General features: G+C 46.7%; 1 protein-coding gene across 2 annotated transcripts in view; it reads right to left on the bottom strand.

Moving 5' to 3' along the window:
• MARCHF10 (membrane associated ring-CH-type finger 10) overlaps positions 1–15,689 on the bottom strand; it is a 108,578-nt gene that overhangs the window by 16,064 nt on the left and 76,825 nt on the right. For both annotated transcript variants that reach the window (XM_032265937.1, XM_032265935.1), the window contains exons 6-7: positions 10,853–11,019; positions 8,427–8,536 (exon numbers count right to left, since the gene is read on the bottom strand). In XM_032265937.1, coding sequence (XP_032121828.1) covers positions 8,427–8,536; positions 10,853–11,019 — 277 coding nt within the window. The remainder of the gene's footprint in view (positions 1–8,426; positions 8,537–10,852; positions 11,020–15,689) is intronic.

Here is a 15,689-nt window from a genome sequence, read left to right as displayed (position 1 = left end):
TTACCATGGTGGCCAGGCTGGTCTCGAACGCCTGACCTCAAGTGATTGGTCTACCTCAGCCTTTCAAAGTACTGGGATTACAGCTGTGAGCCACCGCATCTGGCCTCACTGCTCCTCCTTTCTTCCCTGCATTTCTGATTCAGTTGGACTGGAGTGGGGCCCAAGAATGTGTGCTTCTAACAAGTTCCCAGATGATGCTCACGCTACTGTTTTGGGGACCACCCATTTTTGAGAAGCACTGTTCTAAACTAAGGGCGAGCACTTGGTAGCTGCTGAGCTGAATCTGGCCTGTGGATGTGCTCTGGTTGGATGGAAGGAAGCAAGAAGGAAGGTAGAAAAGAACACGCCCCTCTTTGGCTCGGGAGGGCACTTTCCATTTGCCACAAATGCCACCACTCCCAGTGGTGGGACACCTGGACGATTGCCGTGATGTATTCTCTGCCTGGCCTGCGTGGTATTTGAGTGTGGAACCTGTTTTCTCCTGGTCCATTTTGGAGGCTGGAATGTTGTTTGGATCGCTGCATGCTGCTATCCAGGAGTTCTGCCCCCCACCCCCAAAATGAGTGCCCAACAGAATCAAATATGAGTCCTGCTTCCAGGTTAAAGCCACCGCTCACAGGGTGAATGCAGGCCTGTCTCAGCACCACCGGAGGAGTGAGGGGAGACGACGGATGCACTCCCACAGGCCAGACCTAGGATTAAACCGCCAGGTCCCTGCGGCCCCACAGCTGCTTTTGTCTAATCGTCCCCTCTCCTGATGCTTGTAGGACTTCCAAATCTAGCCACTTCAGGCCTGGTAACAAGCCTTGACCTTGGGGCCCATACTGGAATAATCTGAGTTCAGTGCCCTGTTAGCATCTGCCCTGCTCCCACCAGAAGGACGGAGCCAGGGAGGAAAACGTGCTCTGACGGGAGCCCCTCCACACCCTCAAAGGCCACCAACAGCGCTGACCGGGCCCCTAAAGGACACGCCCTGATCTGCGCTCAGGTCCCAGGTGAGGTGTCCGTCACAGATGTCACAGACTCCAAAAGGCCCAGTGGCTAGAAGGCCCACTCGTCTTTCCCCTTCCGCTTTTAAACTGCTCTGTTTCGAGAAGACCTCCCTTCTCTGGTTCAGAGAGCAAGTCGGATCCCGGCAGCTGTTCCCGCAGCAGCCTGCACGGTCCTCGTTTTGGCCTCCACCTGCAGGGATTGCTCGCTACAGTCTTCATGCTGGTCGGCAGCCCCATGCGGGTCCTGGCTGCTGCAGCATTTTCAGCAAGTATCTCACATGCAGCAGGTGCCCGGTAAGCATTTGAAAGGTTAGTTAACCTGGCCGGGTGTGGTAGCTCACACCTGTAATCCCAGCACTCTGGGAGGCCATGGTGGGAAGATGACTTGGGCCCAAGATTTTGAAACCAGCTTGGGCAACAAAGTGAGACAGACCCTGTCTCTCAAAGATTTTTTAAAAAAATTAACAGGGTGTGGTGGCACACACCTGTGGACCCAGCTACTTGAGAGGCTGAGGCAGGAGGATTCCTTGAACCTGGCAGGGATCCTGGCCCCATCCCAGAGCTGGGGTTAGACCAGGGTTGGGCCTGGGTATAACCATTTTAATAGAGAAAAAGAAGACCTGCAGCTAAGTGTTATAAGTTGTCATTTTGGGTGGTAAATTATAAGAAATTTTTGTATGGTTTTTGTAATTAAAAAAAAAAAAATCTAAGTAGGAAAATATAGAAGAAAAACAATCCGTTTGCTAGCCAGTTAGTGGAGGTCAAGTGAGAACCAGGCTGAGCTGAAGCCAGTTCTGTGTTTCTTTCGTTTTTCCCCGTTTTTGGTACGTGTCCAGAAGTGGTGCCGCTTCTCCAGAAGAGAAGCCATTTGCCAAGGATGAGCAGCAGGATGGTGGCGAGGAGCCCCTGGTGAGCCAGGTTGGGGACCCCCAAGGCACAGGTGTCCACATCACCTCCACAGCCAGGCTGGCGACCTCCCCAGCTGGGCTTGTCCCCTCAGTGGGCTCACTGCGCCTCGGGGACAGCTGAGGTTCAGTGACTTCGTGGATATCTTTGTGTTCAACAACGGTTACTTCAGTTTTTATCCGTGGGGAGCTTCAGAATTCGCCCAAGTCAGTCTCCCTGGGGCCTGGGGTTTTGCTCAGGCTGTGAGCAGACAGGCAGTATGAATTCATAGCAGGTCATGGGGACAGTTGGGACTGTAGTGAGGTGTGAATCCTCGGCCGCCGGCAGACAGCAGCTGCCTGTGCTGTGACCTGGCTCTCCCCGCAGGGCGGGCCTGGCAGCCTCGTTGCCACCTGGGATGATAATGCAAGCATCTCCAAAAGGCCCTGATGGCCTGTGAGGTTCTCACTGAAACTAATTAAAAATTGTTTCTGCTTCCACGTGGAGCAATGACTGCTGGCTGCTTTGTGTTTCCCCTGCGGATCCACACCCCTCCTGCTCTGCAGCCCAGGGGCCAACCCCATGGCCTTCCCCAGCCGGGCTCCCTTGCCCTCTGGCTTCCTGTGGGGTTTGGCCCATGGCAGGCGCCGGCAAGAGACCTGGGAGCGGAGGAGGGAGAGGCTTCCCCAATCCCTCCCTGCTGGGCATGGTGTGACTGTGGCTGCTGTCTTCTGCTGAAGGCCACAGGCTGCTGGTGGCTGTCCCTTAGCTACAGTGCTCATGACCCTAGCCACACTGCAAGTCCCAGGACGCCTCCTTGCTCCTTGCTGCTTCCTTTTGCGCCCACATTTCCCTCCTCCCCTCTGCATTCCTCAGTCACCCCTTCTGAGTGTGCCACTGTCTCTTCCTGCCCAGACCCTGACTGACACAATTACTTTCACAGTTCTTTTCATTCTAGAAGGTGCTTGTAGCCAGTCATTTCAACTTGGAGGGCGCGGCGGGGCTGAGGATATGGATATGACCGGGTGGGGCTGGTTGCTTTGGTTGGTTCAGTGATGGACTGTAGGCCGGTCATTGGTGCACTTAGCTTTCTCCCCTGAGTGCCATGGGAGCCAGGCATCTCTGCGACTGTGATCTGACAACTCTCATGCATGGGAGCCTTCTCTGCACACACTCTGTCTATTAGGTGATGTACTCGAGTCTTTTCCTACATCCAAACCTGTGAGGTGGGAGTTAACATCTCTCACCTTCTACAGATGAGAGAACTGGAGTCCAGAGAGTTTACATAGTTTCCTCAAGGTCACAGGGCCACTCTGGGGTGTAGATTCAGATCTTAAAGTGGGTAGGCTTTTCACTGGGGCGTGCGGCCTCAGACTACATGAGTGCAAACATCTTAGTACAAATGGAAAAATGTGCTGCTATTGGGTCAGTTCTATAAATACCATTGATAAAGGAAATTAGATGGTGGCAACAGCTTGGCAGAGGGAGAACCATGTGGAAAGGCTTGGAGCCAAAAAGGGTCTTTTCTAGACAAGGCATTCCCCTGGGCCGCAGGGTGTTTGTGATGTCTGTGGACTGCTCTGGTAGTATTCTGGGCAGCCCATCCTCATCTGGAAGCGTCCTCCTTAGGAAACTTGGCAGGCTCCATTGTCTGAAACGATCTATTTCTTGAGATGAACCTGTCGGCGCCCTGGCTGGCACCTGACCTCAGGCACTGAGAGGGTCTGGTTTCTTTCGATATTTTGCCTCCCACATGCTCAGCGTCCAGGAATGTGAGTCGCTCTGTTTATTGTCTCAGATCTTACTGCCTGGTGGTTATGATGGTGTGATGTGAGACCTTCAGGCCTCTAAACACTAAATTTATTTCTCAGGAAATCCTTCTCCTCTCCCCTCCCCTCCCCTGCCCTCCCTTCTCTTCCTCTCTTCTTTTCTCTTTTTTCCCTTTCTTTCTCTAACCTCCTGATGCCTGCCGACCCCTGTAATGCTGCTGTGGCCTTAGGCACTGACTTATTCATTGAACTCTTCAAATATCCTTCATTCTTATCAATGTTTTATTCTTTGGTCTACAACCTTAGAATTTAAGAAAAGGAAACTGCAGGCTGGATGCGGTGGCTCACGCCTGTAATCCTAGCACTTTGGGAGGCCAAGGCGGGCAAATCACAAGATCAGGAGTTCGAGACCAGCCTGGCCAACATAGTGAAACCCCGTCTCTACCAAAAATACAAAAAAAAAAAAAAAAAAAATTAACTGGGTGTAGTGGTGGGTGCTTGTAATCCCAGCTACTCAGGAGGCTGAGGCAGGAGAATCTCTTGAATCCGGGAGGCGGAGGTTGCAGTGAGCTGAGATCATGCCACTGCTCTCCAGCCCTGGAGACAGAGTGAGACTCTGTCTCAAAAAAAACCAAAAAAAAACGGAAACTGTAGAATTGCCCAGACTCGCACAAATCATTTTGTCTTAGCTGTCAAAATGTTGGCCAAAAAAAGGTCTGGTAAATACGTATTGACTGCTTATTATGTGGAAATTACCTTCTAGATCACCCCATCCAATAGAATACACTCAGAGTCAAACGCAAATCACAGATGTAATTTTAAAATTTCTAGTAGCCACATTAAAGAAATAAAAACAAACTGGCGAAATTATTTTTAATAATACAATTTATTAACCTAATATTTCCAAATGATCACCTCCCTATGTAATTTTTACATTGTTCTTTTTGATATTTTACTTTTTTTGGCATTAAGTATTTACCTGCAAAAATTATTTATTTCTCCTTTGCTCTTGGAGGATAATTTTGCAGGGTACAGAAATCTAGGTTGGTCAGTTTTTTTCTCAACACTTTTAAAATATTTTGTTTCTCTCTCTTCTTGCTTGCATGCTTTCTGGGAAGTCAGATATTCTTATCTTCACTCCTCTGTAGGGAGGGTGTTTTTCCCCTCTGGCCTCTTTCGGGAATTTTTTCTATATCTTTGATTCCCCCCCCCCCCCATTTTAAATGTGATATGTCACAGTGGTGGTTTTTTGTTTTTTTGGCATTTATCTTGTTTGGTGTTCTCTGAACTTCCTGGATTTATGATTTAATGTCTGTCATTAATTTGGGGGAAACTCTTAGTCATAGTTGCTTCAAATATTTCTGTGTTCCTTTCTCTCTTTATTATCTTTCTGGGTATTCCCATGATGTGTCTGTCACACCTTTTGGATAGTTGTCTCACAAGTTCTTTGATATCCTGCTCTGTTTTCTTGTCGTTCCAATCCTTGTTCTCTTTGTCCATTTTGGGCAGTTTCTATTGGGATATCCTCAAGCTCAGAGGTTCTTTCCTCAGCTGTGTGCAGTTTGCTAATAAGCCCATCGAAGGCATTCTTCATTTGTTACAGTGTTTTTCATCTCAATCATTTCTTTTTCTTTCTTAGAATTTCCATACGCCTGAGTACACTGCCCATCTGTTTTGTTGTTGTTTTTTTTTTTTTTTTTTTTTTTTTGAGACGGAGTTTCGCTCTTGTTACCCAGGCTGGAGTGCAATGGCGCGATCTCGGCTCACCGCAACCTCCCCCTCCTGGGTTCAGGCAATTTCCTGCCTCAGCCTCCTGAGTAGCTGGGATTACAGGCATGCGCCACCATGCCCAGCTAATGTTTTGTATTTTTAGTAGAGACGGGGTTTCACCGTGTTGACCAGGATGGTCTCGATCTCTTGACCTCATGATCCAACCGCCTCGGCCTCCCAAAGTGCTGGGATTACAGGCGTGAGCCACCGCTCCCGGCAATGCCCATCTGTTCTTGAGTGCTGTCTACTTGTTAGAATTCTTAGCGTATTAATCATAGTGTTTTGGTCTGGTAATTCCAACATCCCTGCCATATCTGAGGTCAGTGAAAAGCTGTGCTTTTCACTTTTGAGTATGCCTTATAATTTTTTCTTAGTAGACGGATGCGGTGTACTGGGTAAAAGGAACTGCTATAAATGGGTTGTTAGCGATGTGGTGAGGTGTGGGGAGAGGGGAAGCGGTCTAGAGTCCTTTGAGGCTCTAGGTCCCAGTCTGAGTGAGCTTGTGCTTCTAGACCGTGAACTCCACAGGTGCTTCTCAGTTCCTTGGTCCTCCCCCTCCCACCTCAGCTGGGACAAGATGGCTAGAGGGGGCTGGAGTTGAGAATTTCCCTTCTTCTAGTTAGGTTTGGGGCTCTGATAAAACCTCCAAAGGTTAGGCTCTGGTTAAGTAGTTTCTCCTGAGGGCAAACTTTGTTAAGAGGAACGGAAAGCCCTGGCTTACACCAAAATGATGACTTTCCCCTCCCGCTGCTGGAAGCATGAAGCATGGAACTGAGAAGCACCTGTGGAGTTCACGGTCTAGAAGCACAAGCTCACTCAGACTGGGACCTAGAGCCTCAAAGGACTCTAGAACGCTTCCCCTCTCCCCACACCTCAGCCACACTTTTGCTTTGCTGTTCACTGGAGGCACCCGCTTGTACTCCTGGATATAAAATTCACAGAAGTGTGGGGATGCCCCTATGACGGGGTCCCCCTGGAGTTTTTGACCCTCGGACTTGTCTACATTGAGCTTCCAGCAGTTCATTAATTACAGTTAGGGTTTCTTGTGCAGCACTCGTTTCCATGGAGCTTTCTGCTCAGGAGTCTCTGCTCAGGTAAGCTGTGAGTCTCTTTTTCTTTTCTTTTTTTATGTTTTTGAGATGGACTCTCACTCTGTTGCCCGTGCTGGAGTGCAGTGGTGTGATCTTGGCTCACTGCAACTTCCACCTCCCAGGTTCAAACAATTCTCATGCTTCGGCCTCCTGAGTAGCTGTGATTACAGGCATGCGCTACCACACCCAGCTAATTTTTGTATTCTTAGTAGGACGGGGTTCTGGTCTGTTGGCCAGACTGGTCTCAAACTCCTGACCTCAAGTGGAGGTCTTCCTTGGCCTCCCAAAGTGCTGGGATTAGTGATTCTATCTGCCTGTCTCTAGTTTTAGGGGCAGTGATTTGCTCTGTGACTTCACTTCTCTTATGGATCTAGGAAGGGTTGCTGATTTTGCACTTTTTTCAGCTTTTTACTTGTTAAAATGAAGTGACAACTTCAAGCTCTTTACATACTGAATTGGAAAGTGTACTAAGTCTGTGAAACTTGGTGTGTGTGTAAAATTGGGTGATATTTTACCTTTCTTTTTTTGGTACTGTGTCTTTGAAATTTGGTGTGTATGTGACACTTACAGGACATGTTGATTAGAACAGCCACCTGCTTATTAGCCACATGTGCCTTGTGACTTCCATATTGAACAAAATAGTATTAGGTTGGTGCAAAAGTTATTGTGGATATTACCATTGATAGTGGCAATTACTTTTGCACCAGATTAATAGTTTTAAATGGAAGACTGTTTGCCTGAGAATTGGGTGATTAACTGTTACCCCAGGCATAAATCACCTTCCCACCTGAGGTTAACTAACTTTTTTTACAGTATTAGAAATGCAGTCAAAATACCCCAGGAGAGTGAATTCACTACGTGTTAAAGATCAGCCAGGAGGCATTTAACCTTAGGTAAAGCAGTTCCTTCTCCTTTTTTTTTTTTTTTTTTTTTTTTTTTTTTTTTGTGACGGAGTCTGGCTCTTGTTGCCCAGGCTGGAGTGCAATTTTTTAGCCAATCTCGGCTCACTGCAACCTCTGCCTCCTGGGTTCAAGCAATTCTCCTGCCTCAGCCTCCCAAGTTGCTGGGATTACAGGCATGCACCACCACGCCTGGCTAATTTTGTATTTTTAGTAGAGATGGGGGTTCGCCATGTTGGTCATGCTGGTCTTGAACTCCCGACTTCTGGTGATCCGCCTGCCTCGGCCTCCCAAAGTGCTGGAATTACAGGTGTGATAAGTTCCTCCTTATCCCAGTGTTACCTGATATTTAAATTGGAGACCATTTCCTCCAAGACCCTGATATTTTTTTCTCTTGTTATTAACTTACTTCTGTAAATCTGGGTGTGGAGCTTGCCAGCTTTGGTATTTCTGGGTGTCCAGTTGCCCACTGAAGCTGCTTACTTTTGTCCCCAACAGCAGGACGAACTCAACCCAGGACAAACAAGACTTCCAAGTCTTGGCCAGGTGCAGTGGCTCACGCCTGTAATCCCTTTGGGAGGTGGCAGCAGGCAGATCACTTGAGGTCAGGAGTTTGAGACCAGGCTGGCCATCATGATGAAACCCCGTCCCTACTAAAAATACAAAAATTAGCCAGGCATAGTGGCGCACACCTGTATTCCCAGTTACTTGGGAGGCTGAGGCAGGAGGATTGCTTGAACCTGGGAGGCAGAGGTTGCAGTGAGATCGTGCCACCACACTCCAGCCTGGACAACAGAGGGAGACAAGGCCTCAAAAAATAAAACAAAACAAAGACTTTTTAACTCTCTAATATTCCAATTTAGTGGCAGGTCTTCTGAAAATAGTGAGCTAGATGAATACTGTCAGACTCCTGCCAGCAGAGGCCTTCTGCATTCTTTAGATCAGGAAAAGGGAGTATCTTCCCGCCCAGCCCCTCTAACATACTTTAGCCCGTGGAGGCAGAGTGGGCACATTTCTTACCTGAGATTGCTGGTGCTTCTGGTAGAACTCAGTCATGTTAAAGTCACCCAGGTCAGCCAGCAGGCCTTGCTTACACATCTCACAGGTCTTCACGGCACCAAGATCTGCTCCTTAAATTAGGTAAAGAATTATATGGTACATGTAACCGTGGGTCTGTTTGTGTTAGCACTTTAGACAGGTGGTATTTTGAGAGTGAACTTGTGTGTGTTATGAGTTCTGACCTTCAGTGACCTTCCTTTAAAGCCAGCCATCTTTGTAGAAAATGACCTTGAATCTGAGAGCTGAAAAATTCCTTTGTAGTCATCTATTATGCAAGCTTCATAGAAGTGAAATTCACATGACTTTTAAATAACAGATCTTGCCTTCTATTTAAATATAAACACGATGGTTCATAAACTTGGAATTGTTGCACAGAGGCTAAGAGTCTGTGACACAGGTGTTTGTAAAAAGAGTGAATATTGGGCTTTTTTTTCTTCTTCTTGTAAACCTAACACAGGTCCAAATAAATAAATTAGTGACGACCAAATAGATGGTAGAAGCTATTCTCGATCTATGGCTTTACAATCTGCCTTTACTTCTGCCCAGATAACATTCCCACCTGAGAACAGTGAGGGAGAGAGGGGCCAGGTGTGGGTACTAGTTACAGTAGTACCTGGGGCCAGCTCATAAACCTGAGCTCAGACTCATCTGCGAAAAGAAATATGAGAAGGCCTCTGTTGCTGTTTTTATAAAAACAGGCATTCTAGATCAGCATTTTTCTTCTATTCCCTAACGTGAGAGTGGAAGATGCAGAACTGGGCTGTTATGTCTAAACAAACATTCTGCCAGTTTCCCCCGTAGTTGCGGCTTTTGACTAATGATGTACTGGAGTTTATTTTATGCATTAGAAAATAGACGACTTATTAGTTACCTGCATGTAGTTGGTAAAAATGGGGTTGTGCAGTTTCATGCCCCCATTCTATTTCCCCGCTGGGGATATAAAGAAACAGTAAATAATAGAGGCTTTCAAAGGGCAAAGATGAACAGTAAGTAATCCCTTATCTGCATTTTGTTGGCTTGATTTTTTTTTTTAGCATCGTTCAGTAATGCTTTAGGCTACCGAATGTCCCGAGTGTCTTCTGATCTAATCCTGCCGAACATACCCATACTAGCATTGACATTTATGAGCACAACAGCATTTTCATGACATGTTTCACGGGTAACTTTTTCTGTGTTAGATGTTTAATTGGCCCAAATTTCTAGAAAGATACACCATTGCATGGTGGAGTCATTAGCAACCAGACTCTACTCGTTTCTTCGCTCTCTGAAGGACTGAATACTTTGCTCGTTTAAGGATCTTGATCAGTGGTCTTATATTTCTTATGCTAGGGAAGTTGTGTAAAACAGGCTCCATGGATGAGACAGTTAGTATGATCACCCCACGTGTTCATTCTGTAATTCGATGGTGTGCTGTCTTTGGTGAGGGGGCGTGGCAACATCTCATGGGGACAGGGTAAATCTCTCAGTCCCTCTGCAGCCTGGAATAGTGATGGCTTCGGAGAAGGATGTGGAAGAGGGGAGAAATGGGATGTAGTTGGTAAAAATAGGGCTTGTGCAGTTTCATGCCCCCATGAAATTGGTTGTGGGGTAATATGTTTTCAGAGAGGTGTGTCTGAAAGAAGCAGCCGCTGTTTTCTGATCAAGTTGCTCTTTGCACTGATGTTCCATGAATTTTTTTTTCGGGGGGTGTGGGTTAAAGTTGATCTCATTCCTAAAGCCATGCTTTAAAGAAACCTGTTCTCTGCCCGGAAAACTACAGCTGACCTACCGATGTGGTTATAACCTGCTCAGGGAGTTGAGAAGGGGCTGCACACCCAATTATAAGATGTTAGGGAGCTGACAAAATCAGCACATGGAAATCTCTTTATCTAATATGGTTGTCGAAAATCAGATGGGCGCTCTTATCCCTGTTGCTAAAAGGCAGTTTTGTTTAGTTTCTTAGGTGACGCCCATTTCCTGCCCCCAAATAAAAGGAAGTAGCCTGCGTGTGCTGGGGGTCTCGTGTGAGGGACCTTCTGAAATATTTTGCTGTGTGTCTGCTAGCTGGGTGGCTACTGTGTGTTTGCTGAGCTTACCCTACTGACCCACTTCTTCTCTTTCCTTCCTTCTAAGAGTTGATCTTAGCGTCTCTGCTCAGGCCTTGAGCAGGGGTAGAATTCAATAGCATTTGTTTCCAGGACTCTTCTCTCAGAAAAACAAAACAAAACCTCCCTACCATAGTTTAAAGACAGCTTTTATGAGCAAGAATCCGGAGCTCAGCCACGTGTCCCCAAGTCGCTGTTCTGCGGAGGAGAGTGAGCTGATGACAAGGCTCCGAGGCCCACACCGGGGTGTCTCATGTAAATTACATGTCGTGGCACGTTCGCTGCACTTCCTTCCCCACCTACCTGATGTTATTTTCACTTTCAGCCACTTTTTCAGGCACTCTTGATGAACAAACCGCAGGCTTCCCACACAGCCACAAGGCTCCAGGAGCGGGTTGGTCGGGGAACCCCCGGCTATCTGACAGATGCGACACAAGTCTCCCTCCTCCTCGGAGTCTTCCTCCAGGAGACTAAATGGAAAACAAGCCACTGTGACCATAGGAGGCTACATGTTTGCAGTTTCTACAAATACCAGTTCCCAGGGCATTGACAGGGAAAGAAGAGGGCTCCTGGCACTCACCCGCTGCCCCCTCTGGCCCTACTGAGATGGTTTTTGATAATAGAGGCCCAAATTCTCTTTTTCTTATTGTTGAAACAGAGTCTCACTCTGTTGCCCAGGCTGGAGTGCAGTGGCACAATCTTAGCTCACTGCAGCCTCAACCTCTTTAGGCTCAGGTGATCCTCCCACTTCAGCCTCCCAAGTAGCTGGGACTACAAGTGCATGCCACCATGCCTGGCCATTTTAAAACTTATTTGGTAGAGATGGAGTCTCACTATGTTGCCAAGGTGGGTCTTGAACTTCTGGGCTCAAGCAATCCACCTGCCTTGGCCTCCCAAAGTGCTGGGATTACAGGCGTGTGCCACTGTACCTGGCCGGCGCCAATTCTTATAACAGGCTTCTTTGCAATTGTCGATACGTGTGAGCTGACCTGGAGAACCAGCACTGCCACCATAAATCAAGAGGTGAAGGGAAATGGCTACAGTCATTTCCAAACTGCGGTCAAGGCCAGGAGCCCCTCTCCTGCCATAGGAAGTTGGTGGGGTGGCATACTGGTGAGTGAATAGGATTCGTGATCAGGGAGCCTGGGTTTGAGGCCAGCCTCTGAAACTTGTAAGTTGTGTGACCTTGGATAAGTTTCTTAATCTTCCCAAGACCCTGATTCCTCATCTATACAATGAGGGTCATGGTGATAACGCCACTGCCACCTGCTTCCCAGAGTTGTGGGCAGGCTGGCTACACGTGATGATGAGAACCCTGCTCTGCAAACTGTCAAGTGCGTCAAGTGTCTGGCAAAGTGCTGCACACAACACAGCGTTCACTCAATAGATGTTGGTTTCGGTGAATGATGAACCAATAAACCTGGACACAAGCTCCCAAATAACACCACGCATGCCCACTAATGATGTCAGCATTCCAGAATGTAAGCTGCTGGAATCTGATAAGAGAGGAACTAATGAAAATGTAAGTAAAGATATTTGTGTCTAATAAATGGTGAGTGAAGAATAGCTGGTCACGGTTCATGCTGGAAGGTTTTAAGAAGCCTAAGGCTATTTTCTTTTCCTTGGAGTCCTCACTGGACTGGGGGCTGTTTGGTCAAGAAAAGGAAACTGGTTAGAGATGAAAATCAAAACAGAGGAAGAAATAGACATTGCTCCGGATGTAGAAATATACGCTCAGTTTCTTGAGAGACCTTTTTCCCCATGAAAGGGCAGCTCAGTATAAAGGAGCAGAATTATAGTTTTCCATTATAGACATTCTGAATAACTTAAAGACATTTTCAACATTTAGACTTTAATACATTTCAGTATAATTTCCATGTTTTCACAAGTAATCTGGAAGAATAAGTGTACATGGGAGTGAGTGCTCCAACTGGTGAAGATAAACTAGAGGGAGATCTTGCAAGTTTGAGAAGGGAGGCAGAAAAGTGGTAGAAGATTTTGTTGTTCTTGCTGTATTTGTTTTGAGAGTGCAGTGGCGCGATCTCAGCTCACTGCAACCTCTGCCTCTCGGGTTCAAGCAATTCTGCCTTAGCCTCCTGAGTAGCTGGGATTACAGGCATGCACCACCATGCCAGGCTAATTTTTGTATTTTTAGTAGAGATGGGGGTTTCATAATTTGGCCAGCTTGGTCTCGAACTCCTGACCTCAGGTGATCCGCCCGCCTCGGTCTCTCAAAGTGTTGGGATTACAGGTGTGAGCCATGGCGTCCAGCCTAGACGATTTTTAATTTAGGCAAGTACAAAGGATTGTATTTGGAAACAAGTGCTCTAAATCAATGGTTTCCAATAGAAAATAAATGACCATCAGGTTCACCGGTGGAGGTTTCAAAAACAGATTCTTGAGCTCCACCCTTAGAGGTTTTGGTTCGGTACCTTGGGCCCAGGAACCTGAATGTTAAGATGGCCATGCAGGTCTAAAGATCACTGCTCTCAACAGGAGGACCAGGGGCTCTTTGGCGAACTTGTTATGGTTGATAAATATCTTACTCTTAACTTAAGGTCCTCCATCTTCTCAAAAGGTATTACCGGGGATCCACTGGCTACCTACTTTGCAAAAAAAAAATATTTTTAAACAAAAGTGAAGAAGAGACAGAAAAGCACAGAAAAGAAAAGGAAAATTCAGCATAAAATCATTACCCTAAAGTAACTGCTTGTTAATAGTTGGGTCTGGCCGGGCACAGTGGCTCACACCTGTAATCCTAGCACTTTGGGAAGCTGAGGCAGGAGGATCACTTGAGCTCAGGAGTTCAAGACCAGCCTGGGCAACACAGGGAAACCTTGTCTCAAAAAAAGAAAAGAAAAAAAATATATAGTTTGGTGTACTAGCCTCTGGTATTACTTCTGTGTACATACTGTTTTATAGAATTGAGACTGCTTTTTGGATTAGCTCAAGATAGCAGGCTAAGCTCTCTCATCAGTCTCCTTTCCCACACAAATCTCTTAAAAAGACAAAAAAAAAAAAAAGATAATTATATAGAATGAATCCACAATAGTGCTGGAAAACAAGCAGGCCAGAAGTAATGAGGAATTCCTGGAAAGTCGATGAAGATATTATGTTGACGAGAAGAAGGGAAATGACAACCCAAGGCACTTTCACAGAAGCATCGAGAAGGGGAGGGCAGACCCAGGGAAATTCCAGGCTTGGGCTGCACCAACGCAGGGGACGGAGCAATTAGGAAGGTAACGAGCTCAAGAACTGCTTCAATAGGAGGGGACCAGCTGCTGCCCCCTTTCAGATACCCTGTGAAGCAGGCAGCAAGTGGCACAGTGCCTCTTCCAGGGGAACATTCTGTCATCGCATTCCAAAGAAAGGGAGCTCTCCATAAAGGTCAAAGTTTTTTGTTTAGTTAGACACAGATCTCACTCTATCTATCGCCCAGTGGCAATCATAGCTCACTGCAACCTCCAGCTCCTGTGCTCAATTGATCCTCCCACCTCCGCCTCCCAAGTAGCTGTGACCACAGGTGCACGCCACCACGCCCAGCTAATTTTTTTTTTTTTTCTTCCTAGAAACAGGGACTCTGATGTTGCCCGGGCTGCTTTCAAACTTCTGGCCTTAAGCAATCCTGCCTCAGCCTCCCAAAGTGCTGGGGCTACAGGGAGTGAGCCACCGCACCTGGCCACAGGTCAAAGTTTTTTAAAACGTTCATGAATGACATTCAATGAAACAAAACCTCCCATTCAGGAAAGTGGATCTCAGAGGAGACGAAACACACAATTGCCGGGGACATCATGCTGGCCACCTCTCTCTCTAAACCACCCATTCCTTCCTTCACAAAACAACTGGGGGCCACCTGTGACATGTGGAAGCCACCAGCGACATGTGGAAGCCACCAGCATGAATGAGAGGAGGCAAGGAAAATAAGTCAGCTGACTCCAGAGGAAATGAATTGTTTAACGAAGGGAGGAGGTAATTCTCAGGAGGCTTCAGAGGATATTGGCAGTTGCTATGTAAAAGGAACAACCAGAGATAAGGAGGATTTCTGGGGCTTTAAAAAATGTGATTAGGCCGGGCGCGGTGGCTCAAGCCTGTAATCCCAGCACTTTGGGAGGCCGAGGCGAGTGGATCACGAGGTCAAGAGATCGAGACCATCCTGGTCAACATGGTTAAACCCTGGCTCTACTAAAAATACAAAAACATTAGCTAGGCATGGTGGTGCGTGCCTGTAATCCCAGCTACTGAGGAGGCTGAGGCAGGAGAATTGCCTGAACCCAGGAGGCGGAGGTTGCGGTGAGCCGAGATCGCGCCATTGCACTCCAGCCTGGGTAACAAGAGTGAAACTCCGTCTCAAAAAAAAAAAAAAGAAAAAAAAATGTGATTAACAAAATAAAAAATTCCAGGTGTCACAATATTAATAGACATAATTCAGGCTAAAAGTCTAACACTAGATATTGATCGATCCAGCTTGATCGATCTAGCAAGAAGAGATCAGCCATGAGCTTTAATGCACTAAATAAAAGCAAAATTCTTGTACATGCGAAGGAGAATGGGCAAACCCAAATCACAGTGGGGGATTTTAATCTCAGAAATTGACAAACTCAATGGAAAAGAATAAAGTATGTAGTTGTTTTTTGTTTTTGTTTTTGAGACAGGGTCTCACTCTGTTGTCCCGGCTGGAGTGCAGTGGCAAGATCTTGGCTCACTGCAGCCTCTGCTGCCTCCCCGGCTCAAGCAATCCTTCCCCCCTCAGCCTCTCAAGTAGTTGGGTCCAGAGGCACATGCCACCACCCCCGGCTAATTTTTTATTTTTTGTAGAGACAGGGTTTTTTCATGTTGCCCAGGTTGGTCTTGAATCCTGAGCTCAAGAAATCTGCTCGCTTTGGCCTCTCAGAGTGCTGGGATTATAGGTATGAGCCATCATGCCTGGCCTGAAGGATTTTAACATATGTATTTTATATATATATATGCATTTATACATAGAAGAGAGAACATGCAACCTTTGCTAATGCCATAGCATATTTTAAATATTTATAACATTGAGTATGTATTAGGGCACAAAAAAATACAGGTCATATTTCTGAGATTAACAATGTAATTAGGTTGGGCAGGCCAGGCGCGGTGGCTCACGCCTATAATCCCA

Source organism: Sapajus apella, unplaced genomic scaffold (genome assembly GCF_009761245.1).
Source record: "Sapajus apella isolate SASKATOON/1434 unplaced genomic scaffold, GSC_monkey_1.0 scaffold153, whole genome shotgun sequence".
Lineage (NCBI taxonomy): Eukaryota > Metazoa > Chordata > Mammalia > Primates > Cebidae > Sapajus > Sapajus apella.
The sequence above is the reverse complement of the archived record's forward strand: the minus strand, read 5'-3'. Positions and strand labels throughout refer to the sequence as shown.